A 15,081-nucleotide genomic window follows, 5' to 3' on the forward strand; every position below is an offset into this window, starting at 1 on the left:
GTGAAATTTATGTTAGCCAAGAATTCTGTCACATTGGTACAAGACCATACATTGTATAAAGTTCATCTTTGTACAACAACAACCATTAGAATTAAACCAAAACTTTGAGACAGTTGTTTTTTAAAGCATGCAAGAAGTCTAGTGCTCCAGAGACACTGGGATAATGAGGACTGAGTTGCAGTGACCCTGTGGGGTCTGACATTATGCTTCCTAAATTTTACAAAAAAAATAGGATTTCAATGTTGTAAACATTTGCCTCAGCTCCCTGCATAACCTAGTCCACAGGATTTTCCTGAATTAACTTCTCATTCAGACTCACTAACTATACAAAAAATAAGGGATGTTTCTTGGAAAAAATTGCCCAATTACTCTGACACCACCACACCACACACTCCCACTGAACTACCAGACTTTAGATCTGATAAATTGTCCCAATATCTGTTCATGTTTGAACTAAGAATCTTTATTCTAGTCTGAATATGTCTATCTGACAGCTAGGGAGTTTTTTGATTATTTCTCTCATACATTGATTGGCACTCTATATTCCGAGTTTTCTTTCTTTCAGAGGTTCTTGCAGGCTCAGTTGAAATCAAGCTGAGCCAGCTCATATTTCCCATATAGCAAATTGGTCCATTAAGATAGCAAATACACAGAGTTTGTTCTGTTTACACAGGACAAAGGCAACAAAGTCAGCCACTTGGCACTCAGTATGCCTCAGCTTTCAAATTTATAATTATTGCAATTTTATCTTACTTTTTGTATTACAGAATGTTCATCTTTAAAATTAAAAATTCCCAAAGACACATCAGCAATGTCAAAGTTGACAATTTATCACACCTAAGTGAAATTGCCCCCTCACCACAGTGTGCTTTTTTTTCACACTCAATTATAGAAAGAATCTTACAGATCCTCTTGTGTAATTCCATAGTGTGATCTAGAGTGATCTGTGTCAGATTCTACTACTTCACTTCATGGTACTTGAAATTTGTTCTACAGGTATTCATGATTATTTGTCTATCAGGAAGTTATGGAAAGGTCATGATAATTTTCCTTCCCTTTTCCCCACAACATTCTTGCCACATAAAACAGTACTTGCAGTTTTAAAATTCCAGTCACATCTTGCTGTTTTAGTACCAGTGACTAAACCAGGTATATGGTTCTAAACAAGCAATTCAGATTCTTTCTGATTATTACACAGAATCCTGATATTAATGTAGAGATATATTGATGTATGAAGGATGTATTTTGTTCTGTCCCTTGAGAGTTTGCTTAATTTTGGGGCCTTTGTCTTGATATGGCATAAAATGAATACTATTTGTCTTCCTCTTGTCCTCTCTGAACCTTCAAACTTTTGGAGGTTTTCCATTTTTATAATCCAGCCTCTTCCTTAGCAGAAAGCTTCTTCCATAATGCAATGGACACTGAACATTTTTCATGCTTCTTCCACTGTGGGCATCATTTTTTATATCAAACATCAGCAAGCAGCTATTCAACTGGAGAGTCTCCAGGGCTAAAGGATCACAGTGAATTGCCTCACTACCCAGTTCATTCAATCTCCTCACGTGTTATCACGTACAGAAGTGTCATTTGTGCCAATGTGCAATTTCACCAGTGAAAATTTTCCTGCCAACCTCAAAATGCCTTCCCAGAATGATGTCATGAGACTTGGCTCCAAGAAGACAGCACAGTTTGTTATTGTCTAGTCTCCTTTACAAGCTGTTCTTTCCATTACTTTTAGCATAGTAATCTTGGACTGAAGGGTCCTTCTTGGACCCAGCTTTAGCATCTTGCAAGTGGCCCTGAAAGACAAGCTTGTGTTTCTGTTCTGCAGTTCTTCATTTGACCAGATGAATCTGCAAAGAAATCCTCTGCAGTTTCTACTTGAAACTTGTTGTACTTGGATGTTTCTACATGTGTATAATTCTTCTTAGCTATCTCCTTCCTAGATTTTGCCAGCATTCTACTTCCCTGGGTTTCCACCATATTCAGAGTCACTCCTTTTGCCTCCTATACTTATGAAATCCTCCTTTTCTGTTTTGGCATCCTCTCTTCAAATTCTTTATTCACCTTGATTCCGGCTGACCCGATATGATCCAGCCTTTCTTTGATTTCCTGGTGTGTTCTGGTGTCTCTGAGGTTTCATGGCCATGTCAGAAATTTCTGTTGCATATGGGAGGAGCAGCTTCTACTCTCAGCAAGCAAAGAAAGCACAGCACCAAATCCACCTATTTTAGATTAATTTTGCCCTGTGTGTAGGGCAAAAACTGCTCAAATATTTTCTATAACTCTTTCTACATACTCCTGTTGCCCGATGCCCCAAACAGAACACAAACTAACAGAGTCAGTTTATGCGGTGCTTTATTCAGGGCCCGGGGAACCTGCGGACTAGCGTCCAAAGTCAGGATCCCACAGCTCCCTTTTTCCATCAGGTTTTTATACCTTTTTACAAAGTGGTCTACGTGCAGAAATACACATTTTTCAAAACAATACAGATACATAAATCTTGCAGGTATCATTCCTAAAAGTTATAAATTCTGCATGCTTGTCTACTTAGAACTATAGGCTACCCCCCTTAATCCCCCTTGTATGTTTGCCCACCACCAGAACCCTTTATTTATTATTATTATACTTTAGCCTTATCTTGAAAGTTTCTAGATGTCCTATATGCCCTACTAAATCCTTTGATTATTGTTTTCACAGTTCTAAATGTTCTATATGCTCTACTAATTCTTTTCACTATTGTTTCACAAGGTAGGTTCTCAGGGCCTGTCCGAAAACTGCAGTTTTCTAAGCCTTAGCATGACTACTACTATATCTACATTAGTCCTTTTTCTCATTATTTCGGTATCAACTCCCCCCTTTTGAGCATTCTTCAGATTTTCTGCAAGGATGCTCAATTCTTCAAGTTGTGGTTTCTATGTAGAACGGTGAGTCTTCTTTTTGAGTTGGCAGGATTACTTCTTTCCGGGTCAGTGCTCTTATGACACGTCGAGTATTAGTTCCCTCTTTGGCAATCACTCCTAAAAGACATCTATACATAATCATACATACTACAATAATTAATACAATCATTATTACATATTGTACAATTGATGATATCCAACCAGAGACTTGGATTTTTAGGGAGCTAAACAGTGCTCCTACCCAGTTATGTTCAGCTTCTTCCTGGACTTCATGCACTTTTGTTTCAATTTGTTCCAATTGACTTATGTCCTTTTCTACTTCTTCTGTGACATTTGGGATATGTATGCAGCAATGATCAACCTTTCCTTGGAGGTATCCACAGACTCCATGTTTTTTTAATAAAAGCAAATTTAATGCCATTCTATTTTGGATTGTCATTCTTGTTGTTGCCTGCAATTGTAAATTTAGATCCTTAAATTCTTTCTTTGTAACTGTAGCTAGCCTCTCAGTTTGTCCTAGCAATTTGTACAGCATCTCCCGGTTTCTATATGTAGAAATTGGTGCAAACAAGGATTTTAATACCCACCCAAATTTAACTCCTGATGAGGGTTCATGCCATTCATCTTTATTTCCCTGTTTTAGTTTTTCTGCTACTTTATTTGTTTCTCTCTTTGCTCGTGACTGCATCTCTTTCTTCGTTAATTTAGACTGTTTCCAAAAAGGACATAATGTGGGAACCCCTAAGGTAATTTGTGTTACAGGCCCGTCTAATGGCAAATGTGTTGTCCATTGTCCATGTCCCATAATCCATACTAAATTTCCTGGACTCCTGATAGTTGTATCCTTACAGCTCAAAGTTTTACCCTTCTGGTCCTGCGGGAAAGCACTTCCTGGAATTGTATGGTTAAGTTTTCTACACTTACAACCCTATTTTATAAGCATTCTGACCGGTGCCAAACTAATTTGATTCTCTGGAGTGTCACAGGTGAGAATTTGGGTGCAGTTCCAATTTTCTTTTGTGGCGCTCAAAGTTTTTGTAGATGTGCTGGTTTGAGATACTTCTGTGTGAGTGGCATTTCTGCTTTCCGTCCATTGGACACACCAATTAACTTGTCCAATGTAACTATAATGTTCTAATATGCTGGGGCCCCATACCGTTTTTCAACTGTCCCACGAGGATTCCTGCCGGGATGAGTTCTGGCATATCATTTCATAATAGCTTTCATTTTTAGGTATTTTTTTTTTTTGCCAATGTGGTAGAGAACATTCCCACTTAGCATCTTCAGGTTTTACTTTTCCCCCTGTCGCTAATTGAATTTTCCAATCCCTAATTTGTCCTAACCTTCCATGGCTAATTAGACAATCCTTATAGGTTAATATTCTTAATGTTTCTCCAACCTTTTCCCATTTTACTTCAATTTCGATTTTATTTCGTAATTTTAATTCACAACTTCCATTTTTACCTCTTTTTATTAGGGGTAAATTTCCTACTGGAATCACTCCCCAAGGGATTGGTTCCCCTGCAGCTTGTGGCAGAGGTAAACATGCCGTTATTTTTGATACATTTTGTATTTGTCCAAAATCTCGAATTAACCCTACTACTAAATTTTGTTGTTCCTGGTTTCTCTGTAGTGCCAGGCTTGTATCTCTCAATCCATTCCACATATTTACTCGTGCACTGACTGGTATTACCTGCACCGAGTACCCCCTTCGGGTTTTATTTTCCTTTAAAATACCTACATTTATGTCCCCATAATTAAAGTTTTCTCTAATCCACACAATGCATGAGAATTGTCCTACCTGATCAGCTTGCATATGAGATATTGTCAATGTGGTGTTACCTCTTTGCTGTTCCATATCCCAAAATGTCACGATTCCTTCTGTAAATACTTCGTCTGTGGTGATTTGTCTCCAGGCTACCTTTACTTCTTTTAATCCAGCTCTCTGGTTGTCAGAAAACAAACAGGTTAAATTTATTCCCGCACCTTCTGGCACCATTACATCTGGCTCCGGAACTGTAATTTTAACAAATGCTTCTCCCACCTGCATTATACAGACTAATGTTAAAAGAACTAAGTCCTTGCCCTGAACACCAGCTTTGTTGCAGACAGAGGCTGTACTTCTCATCTTGACGGGACCTTTTTGATTCGAGTGTAGTGAATCCAGTTGTCGATCCCTTGGACTTTCACTGCCGTGTAGGTAGTCATGATCACTTGGTGAGGACCGCCCCATACTTCTTTCAAGGGTTCTGTATTCCAGTTCTTTACATATACTTGATCTCCTGGCTGGATGTCATGGACAGGATTTTCCAAGGGCAGAGGCCGGTTCCACTGCAATGCTCCCCGCAGCGCTGTAAGGACTTTATTTAAAGACAAAATGTAACTTAACAATACTTGATCTCCTACTAAGTGAGGGTCCCCTTTGTAAGTTGCAGCATGATATGGCTTGCCATACAAAATTTCGTATGGACTTACTCCTATCTTTTCTCTGGGTTTAATCCTGATTCTTAGCAAGGCTAGAGGTAGTGCCTGGGGCCACTGTATCTTTGCTTCCTGACAAATTTTCTTAATCTGCCCTTTTAATGTTTGATTCATCCGTTCTACCTGGCCACTAGATTGTGGTCTCCAGGGCGTATGGAGATCCCAGGCTATCCCTAATACTCTGGCTACCTCTTGGACTACTCCAGCTACAAAGTGAGGTCCCCTATCTGAGGACATTCCTAATGGGATCCCAAATCTAGGAATGATTTCTCGTAGTAAGGTTTTAATTACTTCCTTTGCCTGGTTAGTCCTGCACGGGAAAGCTTCCGGCCACCCTGAAAAAGTACACACATACACCAGTAAATAACGGTACCCTTGTGCTTTTGGTAGCTCTGAGAAATCTATTTGCCAATAGTCTCCTGGTTGCGGCCCTACTTGTAACTTTCCTAGTTGTACTTGCCTTCGTGTCACTGGGTTATTTTTAATACAGACAGGACACGTGGCGTTAATCCGTTTTGCCATTGTTAACATCTGGTTGGAAATCACCTCATGTTTTAAAAATTGTACCAATGCGTCTGCTCCCCAATGGCACTTGTTATGTTCGATTTCTAAAATTGTTTTCATTACTTTTGTCGGCAGTAGAACCTGACCTACAGCTGTGACATACCATCCTTTTTCATTCTTCTGGGCCTGGAGAAATTGAGCAAGCTTCTCATCTTCATGTGTATACCATGGTTTCTGCTCAAGAAAAGAAGTTGCAGGGTTAATTCGCACTGGCAATAAAGCTAATTGTGTCCATACCTCTCGGGCAACCTGTTTGGCAACTCTGTCAGCCAACTGGTTTCCTTGGAACGCTTTTCCCTCTTCCTTTTGATGTCCTTTTACATGCATCACTGCCACTGCCTGAGGTTTATGCACTGCTTCTAATAGTGCTAATATTTGTTCTTTGTGCTTAATTTCTGATCCTTGAGAATTCAACAGTCCTCTTTCTTTCCATAGTGCTCCATGTACATGTATTACTCCAAAGGCGTATTTTGAATCAGTCCAAATGTTTACTCTTTTCCCTTGACTCAATTCTAAGGCTCTCACCAGAGCATGTATCTCGGCTTTCTGGGCTGAAGTTTCCGGGGTTAAAGCTTGAGCTTCTATTATTTGTGTCAAAGTCACTACTGCATATCCCGCATACCTGGTTCCGTTTTCCACAAAGCTGGATCCATCTGTAAACAGTTCCCATTCCGGATTCTCCAAAGGCTCGTCTTTCAGGTCCTTCCGGCTGGCATACACCTGTTCAATGATTTTTACGCAGTCATGTGTCAATTCGCCTCCTTCTTCCTGGCTGCTGCTCCTAAGAAATTCTGCTGGGTTGAGATGATTAGTTATTTTTAATTCAATGTCATCTTGTTCTCGGAGAAGTGCCTGGTATTGTAACATGCGGCTTGATGAGAGCCAATGCCCCCCTTTTTGTTCCAAAACCGCAATGACCATGTGGGGAACAAATACTTCCATCCTTTTCCCCAGAGTCAATTTTTTTGGCTTCCCGAATTAGAAGCACTGTTGCTGCCACAGCTCTAAGACAACCTGGCCATCCGGCACTTACAGTGTCTAGCTGCTTTGAGAAGTACCCCACCGGGCGCTTCCATGAGCCCAGTTTTTGTGTGAGCACCCCTATTGCCAGTCTCTGTCTCTCATTTACGTATAGTTGAAAAGGTTTTGTAAGATCTGGCAATCCTAGTGCTGGGGCTTCCTTTAAGGCTTGTTTCAGTCTCTGGAATGCTTTTTCTTGAGTTTGTCCCCACTGAAACACAGGGCTTTTGGCTGCCTCATACAGGGGTTTTGCTTTTAGTCCAAATTCTGGGATCCACAAGCGGCACCACCCTACCATGCCCAAAAAGGATCTTAACTCTTGTGGATTTCGTGGTGTGGGTATGGTGCAAATTGCTTGTATTCGATTAACCCCCAACTTTCGCACCCCTTGTGAAATTTCGCAGCCTAGGTAAATTACTTGGGTTCTTACCAGCTGAGCTTTTTCTTTCGATACTCGGTATCCAGCTTGTCCCAGCATATTAAGTAATTTAATAGTGAGTCTGAGGCAAACATCCTTTTCTGTGGAGGCTATAAAGATGTCATCAACATATTGTAGGAGAACATATAAGAAAGGTGATTCTTTTACCTGAGTCGTCTTCCATTCTTCTAACTCTCGAGCCAATTGATTTCCAAAAATAGTTGGTGAGTTTTTGAATCCTTGTGGTAGACGCGTCCAGGTGAGCTGCTTCTTGCGTCCCGTGTTTGGGTTCTCCCACTCAAAGGCAAAGTATTTCCTACTTTCAAGTGCCAAGGGGATACAGAAAAATGCATCTTTCAAATCAATCACTGTGAACCACTTAAACCTTTCCGACACAGCTGTCAACAATGTATACGGATTAGCTACTACTGGGTGTATATCTTTAGTGATGTTATTAATTGCTCTTAAATCTTGAACTAATCTATACTTACCATTTGGCTTTCTGACTGGGAATATCGGAGTATTGAATTCTGACTCACATTCCTGTAAAATTCCCAAGCTAAGAAATTGTTCAATCATGGGTGCTATTCCTATTCGTGCTTCCAATTTCAAAGGATATTGTCTTACCCTTACTGGGGAGGCTCCTTCCTTTAGTTCTATTACAACCGGTTGTGCTGCTTTTGATTTTCCAGGTACTCCTGTTTCCCATACCCATGGTACTACAGCTTGTTCTATTTCTTGTGGTATTTCTGCTGCTTCAACTTCTTTTACTACAAACAACTTAGCAATATTCTCCTCAGGAAATTCCAATCTTACTCTACCTTTTTCAAATATTATCTTTGCCTCTAACATTGACAATAGATCCCTCCCGAATAGCGATTCTGGGCTATTTGGCATATATAAAAATTGATGATCAAATTCTTTCCCCCCAAATTTTATATCTAATGGCCGCAAAAATGTTCGTTCCTCAACTTGTCCCGTAACCCCCACCACTTGGATAGTAGAATCACTCAAAGGTCCTAGCTTAGTGTTAACAGCTGAATATGATGCCCCCGTATCTACTCTAAATTCTAATGGTTCCCCATCTACTTCCATTATTACCTTTAAATCCTGGTCTAGTCAGCTCTGATTTTGGTAATTCCCCATCATGAGGGCTTGGGCGACACCTTGGGGATTTCCCGGGAAAGCACCTGTATTATTCATCAATCCCTGATTTCCATTCCCGCTGGCTATAATTCCTCCCCCAAAACCCATGCCTTGGTTGAGAGGACACTCATTTTTCCAATGTCCTCTATTTTTACATAGAGCACATTGATCTATCCCTAGTTGTATTCTCCCTCTTCCCATATTAAATTGACCCATAAGTCCTCCCGCACCCATTGGCATTCCCCCTTTTGCTATTCCCCTTCCCCCTCCTCGTCCACGTCCACGACTCCCCCCTCTCATATTATTTCCAGCCGCTTGCTGTAACACTGCCAACATAGTAGCCTGCTGTTTCCTGGCCGTTTCTTTTTCCCTATTATTATATACCTTCCACGCAACTTCCAACAGTTTATCTAAATTCCGAGTATCCTCTCCCTCCAGTTTTTGTAATTTCTTTCTAATATCTTCCTGAGACTGCCCCATAAAAATTAATGCTAGCTGTAATTTTCCCGATTCCCCTTCAACTTTTAAATTAGTGTATTTACGAGCTGTCTCCTTAAGCCGCTCTAAAAAGGTTGACGGAGACTCATTCTTTTCCTGCCTGACCGAATACAACTTAGACCAATTCAAAGTTTTTGGTATTCCATTCCGTATTCCTTCTGTTAACAAATCCTGATAAGCTTTAAGTCTCTGAGACCCGCCCGTCGAGTTGGGATCCCACTCCGGATCTTCCCTAGGTACCAAATCATTTACTGTACCATCCACAAGCCGCAACCTAATCATTTTTCGTGCTTTCTCTGTCATAGCTTTAAACACCATTTCCTTTTCAGTAGAATCCATTATTGTGTCTAACAAAACTTGTAAATCATTCCAATCTGGGTTCTGAGTCTTAATTACCATTTTTACCACCCGCGCAGTTCGTTCAGGATCCTCCCGATACGCCCCCGCTGATTGTTTCCAAATTAGTAAATCATTCGGAGAGAAGGGAACTTTCACTATGACCCGTTCCCCCTGCGGCCCGACAGCTTCACGGAGCGGAACCATTAAATGAGCACCTTCTTCCTTTTTCTTCCTTTCCACCTCCCACCGCCCTCTCCGAGTTCTTTCACATAAGGGGGTCCGAGGTATATCAGTGGTTTCTATTTTTGCTTCCCGATCCCCCCTTTCTACCTCTGGCATACTTTCTCCACGTTCCTCCACCGGAGGGGCACTAGGGGCTATCAGCAAAGAAACATCCTCCTCAGGTTTCGAAAACCTAACCGAGCATTCCTTCTCTTTCTGCCAACCCTTACATCCATCACAATTCTGCTTTAATGTTTTCAAAACCATGATCCCACACTCCTTTTGCCACTCCGGTTTATCTTTCAAATAATAAAAGAGGTCTAGATACGGTATTTCATCCCATTTTTCATTACTTTGCAGAAAATGCATCAGAGGTGTAATAATGTCAGGATTCAGTGTACCGTTCCTAGGCCATTGCATACCATCGGGTTCATATAAAGGCCATACATAATTACAGAAATCAATCAATTTCCTTTTACTTAGTTCTTGACCAAAATTCCCCACATTCCAATGTTGTAATAAACAGCCCAAAGGCGAATCGTCCGGGATTTCTATCCCAGAACTTGCCATAGTTCTAAACGTTTTTAAAGACATCATTTCACCTTTTTTTTTTTTTTTTTTTTTTTTTTTTTTTTTTTTTTTTTTTTTTTTAATATACACCACACAACACTCACACCCTTTCCACAAACCTTGCCACACTGCACACCACACACAACACTCACACCCTTTTCCACCAATCCACTAATCTTGCCTTTCTCGTCGCCGCGAGTGGCAAGTGCTGAACCTGCGCAGTCACTGCCGCGTCTGACGGTCAGCGCCTAGGCTTTTCCACAACCTTAAGACGTCTGTGACCCCCGTGCGGAATCGCCGTTCCGACTTAATCGGCAGGCCCCCCTTCCCCTCAATAAAAGAATAAAGCACCTTCGGGCTTACCTCCAGGTCGTCCGTCAGGCGCGGGGTCGGGCACGGGTTGATGTTCTCCCCAGAAATCACCTGGTGCCGGCGTGGAGTGGATCAGCCCACGAACCGCCCCAGCCACCTCCGGAGTCCCATCTGGGTCGCCAGAAAACTGTTGCCCGATGCCCCAAACAGAACACAAACTAACAGAGTCAGTTTATGCGGTGCTTTATTCAGGGCCCGGGGAACCTGCGGACTAGCGTCCAAAGTCAGGATCCCACAGCTCCCTTTTTCCATCAGGTTTTTATACCTTTTTACAAAGTGGTCTACGTGCAGAAATACACATTCTTCAAAACAATACAGATACATAAATCTTGCAGGTATCATTCCTAAAAGTTATAAATTCTGCATGCTTGTCTACTTAGAACTATAGGCTACCCCCCTTAATCCCCCTTGTATGTTTGCCCACCACCAGAACCCTTTATTTATTATTATTATACTTTAGCCTTATCTTGAAAGTTTCTAGATGTCCTATATGCCCTACTAAATCCTTTGATTATTGTTTTCACAGTTCTAAATGTTCTATATGCTCTACTAATTCTTTTCACTATTGTTTCACAAGGTAGGTTCTCAGGGCCTGTCCGAAAACTGCAGTTTTCTAAGCCTTAGCATGACTACTACTATATCTACATTAGTCCTTTTTCTCATTATTTCGGTATCACTCCTGTCTGCCACCATTGTCCATCCAATCACAAAACCAATCCAGGCTTACAAAACAGTTGAAAAATACACCAAACTTCATGGCTTAGTTCAACCTGCTATTTGCTTCCAGTGATTAAGAATTTAAAAGTTTAAACCTCAGGATTGATGTTAAGCCTGTAGGATGCAGCAACATAATCCTTAGAGAGAAACCCACACAAACAGGTATGCTTTTCCATCCTGTTTAAGATCTGTGTAACCTTCAAAGATGCCAAATAACTCTTCTCATTTCACTTGACGGGTGAGAGTATTTCACTAGTGGGTAGAAGAATTATTACTCATTTAAAAAACACTTAAACCCCTTATTTTTTCCTCAAGATGTATGTTCAAATTCTCATATACGTTGTTATGTGCCATAAACACAATGCATATATACATAGGCATAGCTATGGGAACCATGAATATATGAAAGAAATGCACATAACTGCAGTATTTCTGTAGGTACAAGCACTTAGCTCCTCTTTGAAGGTCTGTCTCATAACTCATAGTATTTAAAGCATTTTTTCCCCCTCCAGATTGAAAAATAGGTATAATTATCATAAAAGTTACTACTTTTTCCAATGCACCTCTGTGAATAAATATCAATTAATTCATGCATCATGGAATGATAATGAAATATTATAACTTCATCTATGATAACAGTGTAACTTTTTATGCCCGCTCACTTGCAATCATCCTCTCTAGATTGCTAATTATATGCCTGAAGCTGTATTTAGTGGAAAAGATTGAACCATTTGTTCTTTTGTATATTTTGTCAGAATAAGAATAAGTCTGTATGAAATATCTTTGAACTTTTTCACACAGAAAAAAACCCTCAGCACTCAAATCTACTGCATTGTTTACTTGGTATAACTGTAAAATACCTCGAGTCTCTGTGTGCAAAACCACTCATTGGAGAACATGGGTCCTCTAACCACATACTGCACTCTGCTTGTAGGTGTTTGGGCTATTATGTAGTTATTATGCCATAGCATGTGCTCCAACACAGTGGCAATTCTACTAAAGACAAAGCAGTGTGCACAGATCATACAGCTGTCCACACAATTTTTCCTGGATCAGGATCATTGGCTCTGTGGTGTCCTATGCCTCACAGCATAGATGTATAAGAATATTTTTTTCCTTAAAAAAAAAATCACAGAAGCAAAACCCTTCCACTGCTTTACTTGTGCACAGGATAGAGCTTACTTGTGCTATCTCTTTAACATTGAGTAAAACCTTGTACCTCAGTAATCTTATTTCTGCTTAGCTCCAGGCTAGTTTTGTCAATCCCCTCATTGCAGAAGTTAAAGCTTCCAGATTCAGTGTTCAAGTTTGATGTATCAAGGTTTGACTGCAGGGATGAGGCTCTGGATTTAGTGGTGATCTGTCTCTATGGTGACTCTTATAGAAATTGTGTTGTGTTACCTGCAGTGATGGAAGAAAATCGAGGCTAGACACCGAAGGTCAATCTGTCAGGGAAATGGGGGGAGTACTGACAAAATGCTAGGGCCTGCTTACACAGAGGGCAGAAGAGACCAGATGACTGTAATTCTCCCCACTGACTTCAAATGCTGTGAAATCACACCATCATTAGTGATGTATTTAGCTGAGAGCAGCTTCAGGGATATTCACCTTTTTTGATTCTCTGTATTCTGAGGGATGGGCTTGGTTACAGAGGGGAGCACTTAAAGACTAATTTATGAAGTGCCTATATTTATGAGATCTAAACAAAAATGTGAGATCTTGAACAGAACAGATATCTTTCAGATATTTTCTTTTACTAAATTCATCTTGAAAGCTCAGCTGCTCCTGAAATCTCCAAAAATATCTGCTGTTTAAATCTCAGTGAATATGTGTAAGGACAGCAAGTCAGCTGCACAGGTAACAATATTTAAAGGAAGCTGAGTTTTCAAATCAGTCTTCTTACAGTGGAAATTCATGCTTTTATGTCTCATAACATAATTTTGTCTACACCTGAGGTGCTCTCAGCATGTATAAATGCATATTTAATACTTCCTGTTGATCAATATAAAATGACTTCTGCAATATGACAATGGTGCATGCATAATTCTGTAACAAAGGGCAGGGGGCTGGATGACTTATGTGCACAGTTTACAGGATTTGGTCTTCACTTCTCAGAAATGCATTTTAAAGTCAATCATGTCAGGAACATCTGAAAAGAGTTGTCATCTGTCATGAATCTGGAAGCCTGTAGGGAAGAATCCTGTGATCTTTGCCCAGTTCCTAATGATTTCACATCAGAACTGGCACTAAGCAGAGCATCTGGTGATGTTGCTGCCCCTCTCCCTATGCATGGTGAAGCACAGTAAGGATCCACACTGTAGGTACTGCCCCTTCATGCTGAGCTCACAGCACCAGGGTGAGATGGTGTAAAAAGTTTACAGTCTCCTTTTCCTGATGCCTTAGCACTGCAAACAGACAGTATCACTCTCCAGCTAACGTGCTACATGAGCCCTACTGGCTTTGCAAAGAGGGGCAAGAATATTAAACATAATCACCAAGATGTGTGCAAAAGGAAACTGTGCAACCATGTAGTTTGCAGCTTTAAAGGAAAAGGAAAGAAAACCCAATCTTTTCACAAGAGTCGACCTCTTTGAAAGACTTTTTTTACTTTTACCTGCTGATTTTTAGCAAAATAATTTTATTCTGGGCAGCCTGTTCCTGGAAATGGCCTCATAATTGCTAACTTTATCTTCTGCTGCCAGTGTCTATTTAATCACCTCCTTGTTGCATTCACAGCCCACACACTGACGCAAAATCTCCTCCTGTTCTGATTCTTCACCTATTACAGCCTTGGCCCAAATACCTCTCTAATGCTGAATGAGCAAACATCAAGTCAATGTGAAAGTCAACCAGGCATAACTTGCTGCAGAGAGTTTTTCTATGCACATTGCCTCTTTGCATTTCAAATATAATATAGCTTAACAATATAGCCTGAAAGATGCTGGAATTCAATAGCTACATTTAGGTAGCTTTAAAAGTAAAGACTTTTTCTGTACATTAAAATACCTTTGTTTAACATGCACTGATTAATTGACAATGTAAATGAGATTATAAATTTAGTTACTTCAAGAAAGGAATAAGAACACAGCATCAGAGTTCATGTCCTTCTCCCCGTGGGTGCTGGCCATCAGCAGATTTGGTGCTGCAAGCCACCAACACCATTGAAAATGGAACTGTTTTACTCAAATATAAAATTGCTAAGTTAGGGTTTCTAAGACTTGAGTTAGGTTCTGTCATATCCACTTATGCCAGCTCTGGAACAAGTATATTGGCACTGCAAACCCAGCTTTAGGTTCTTGAAGATCTTGAGAAAATAAGGTATCTCTGGGCCTTGAGCTCCTCTCATCTTGGAAAATAGATGAGGAGCAGCACTTCACAACTCTGTTGTGACTGTTTTGTACCCAGGTGCCTGAATTCCTTCTAAGGTCCACTCTGGGTACCTAAGTCCTTGTTTAGATATGGCATGGAGGCTTAATTTTAGGCATCCAGGAATTTGGCACAATGCCAGTATTTGGAAACAGAGGAGGAATTTCTGTCCCTAATCCAGGAGATAAGGCTGTGATATGTGTCCCTGGAATTCACAGAGACGTGTCCAGAGCCAGTGCTGGGCAGCCAGGCTGCCCCTGTCAGGACAGGGATCTTCTGTGCACTGCAGGGGTGAGCACAGGGCCAGACACCTTCCACAGACTCAGAAACCATGAGAACAGAACAGGAGTTAGATTTTATGGCTGCCAAAAAACCAGATGAGTAGGAATCATTTTGGTATGCATCTGTGTGAAACTGAAGCAATGCAGAGAGAAATCAGGCTGCTCTTACCACATGTGCACTTTA

The 15,081-nt window shown here is 40.7% G+C and overlaps 1 protein-coding gene across 2 annotated transcripts; it reads right to left on the bottom strand.

The window, feature by feature from the left end:
- Positions 1-4,803: 4,803 nt before the first annotated feature.
- Positions 4,804-6,933, bottom strand: LOC306802842 (uncharacterized protein). Of its 2 annotated transcripts, none has more exons than XM_079307453.1 (4): positions 6,571-6,933; positions 6,052-6,122; positions 5,025-5,263; positions 4,804-4,844 (listed from the first exon to the last, which is right to left on the bottom strand). In XM_079307453.1, exons 1-3 carry the CDS (start codon positions 6,888-6,890, stop codon positions 5,028-5,030), a joined length of 627 nt encoding a protein of 208 aa, XP_079163579.1. In that variant the 5' UTR covers positions 6,891-6,933; the 3' UTR covers positions 4,804-4,844; positions 5,025-5,027. The 2 variants fall into 2 exon arrangements, with proteins under 2 accessions (XP_079163579.1, XP_079163578.1); XM_079307452.1 differs by having other exon boundaries at positions 5,025-5,719.
- Positions 6,934-15,081: the final 8,148 nt, after the last annotated feature.

Source organism: Erithacus rubecula, assembly GCF_903797595.1.
Source record: "Erithacus rubecula genome assembly, chromosome: 5".
Classification (NCBI taxonomy): domain Eukaryota; kingdom Metazoa; phylum Chordata; class Aves; order Passeriformes; family Muscicapidae; genus Erithacus; species Erithacus rubecula.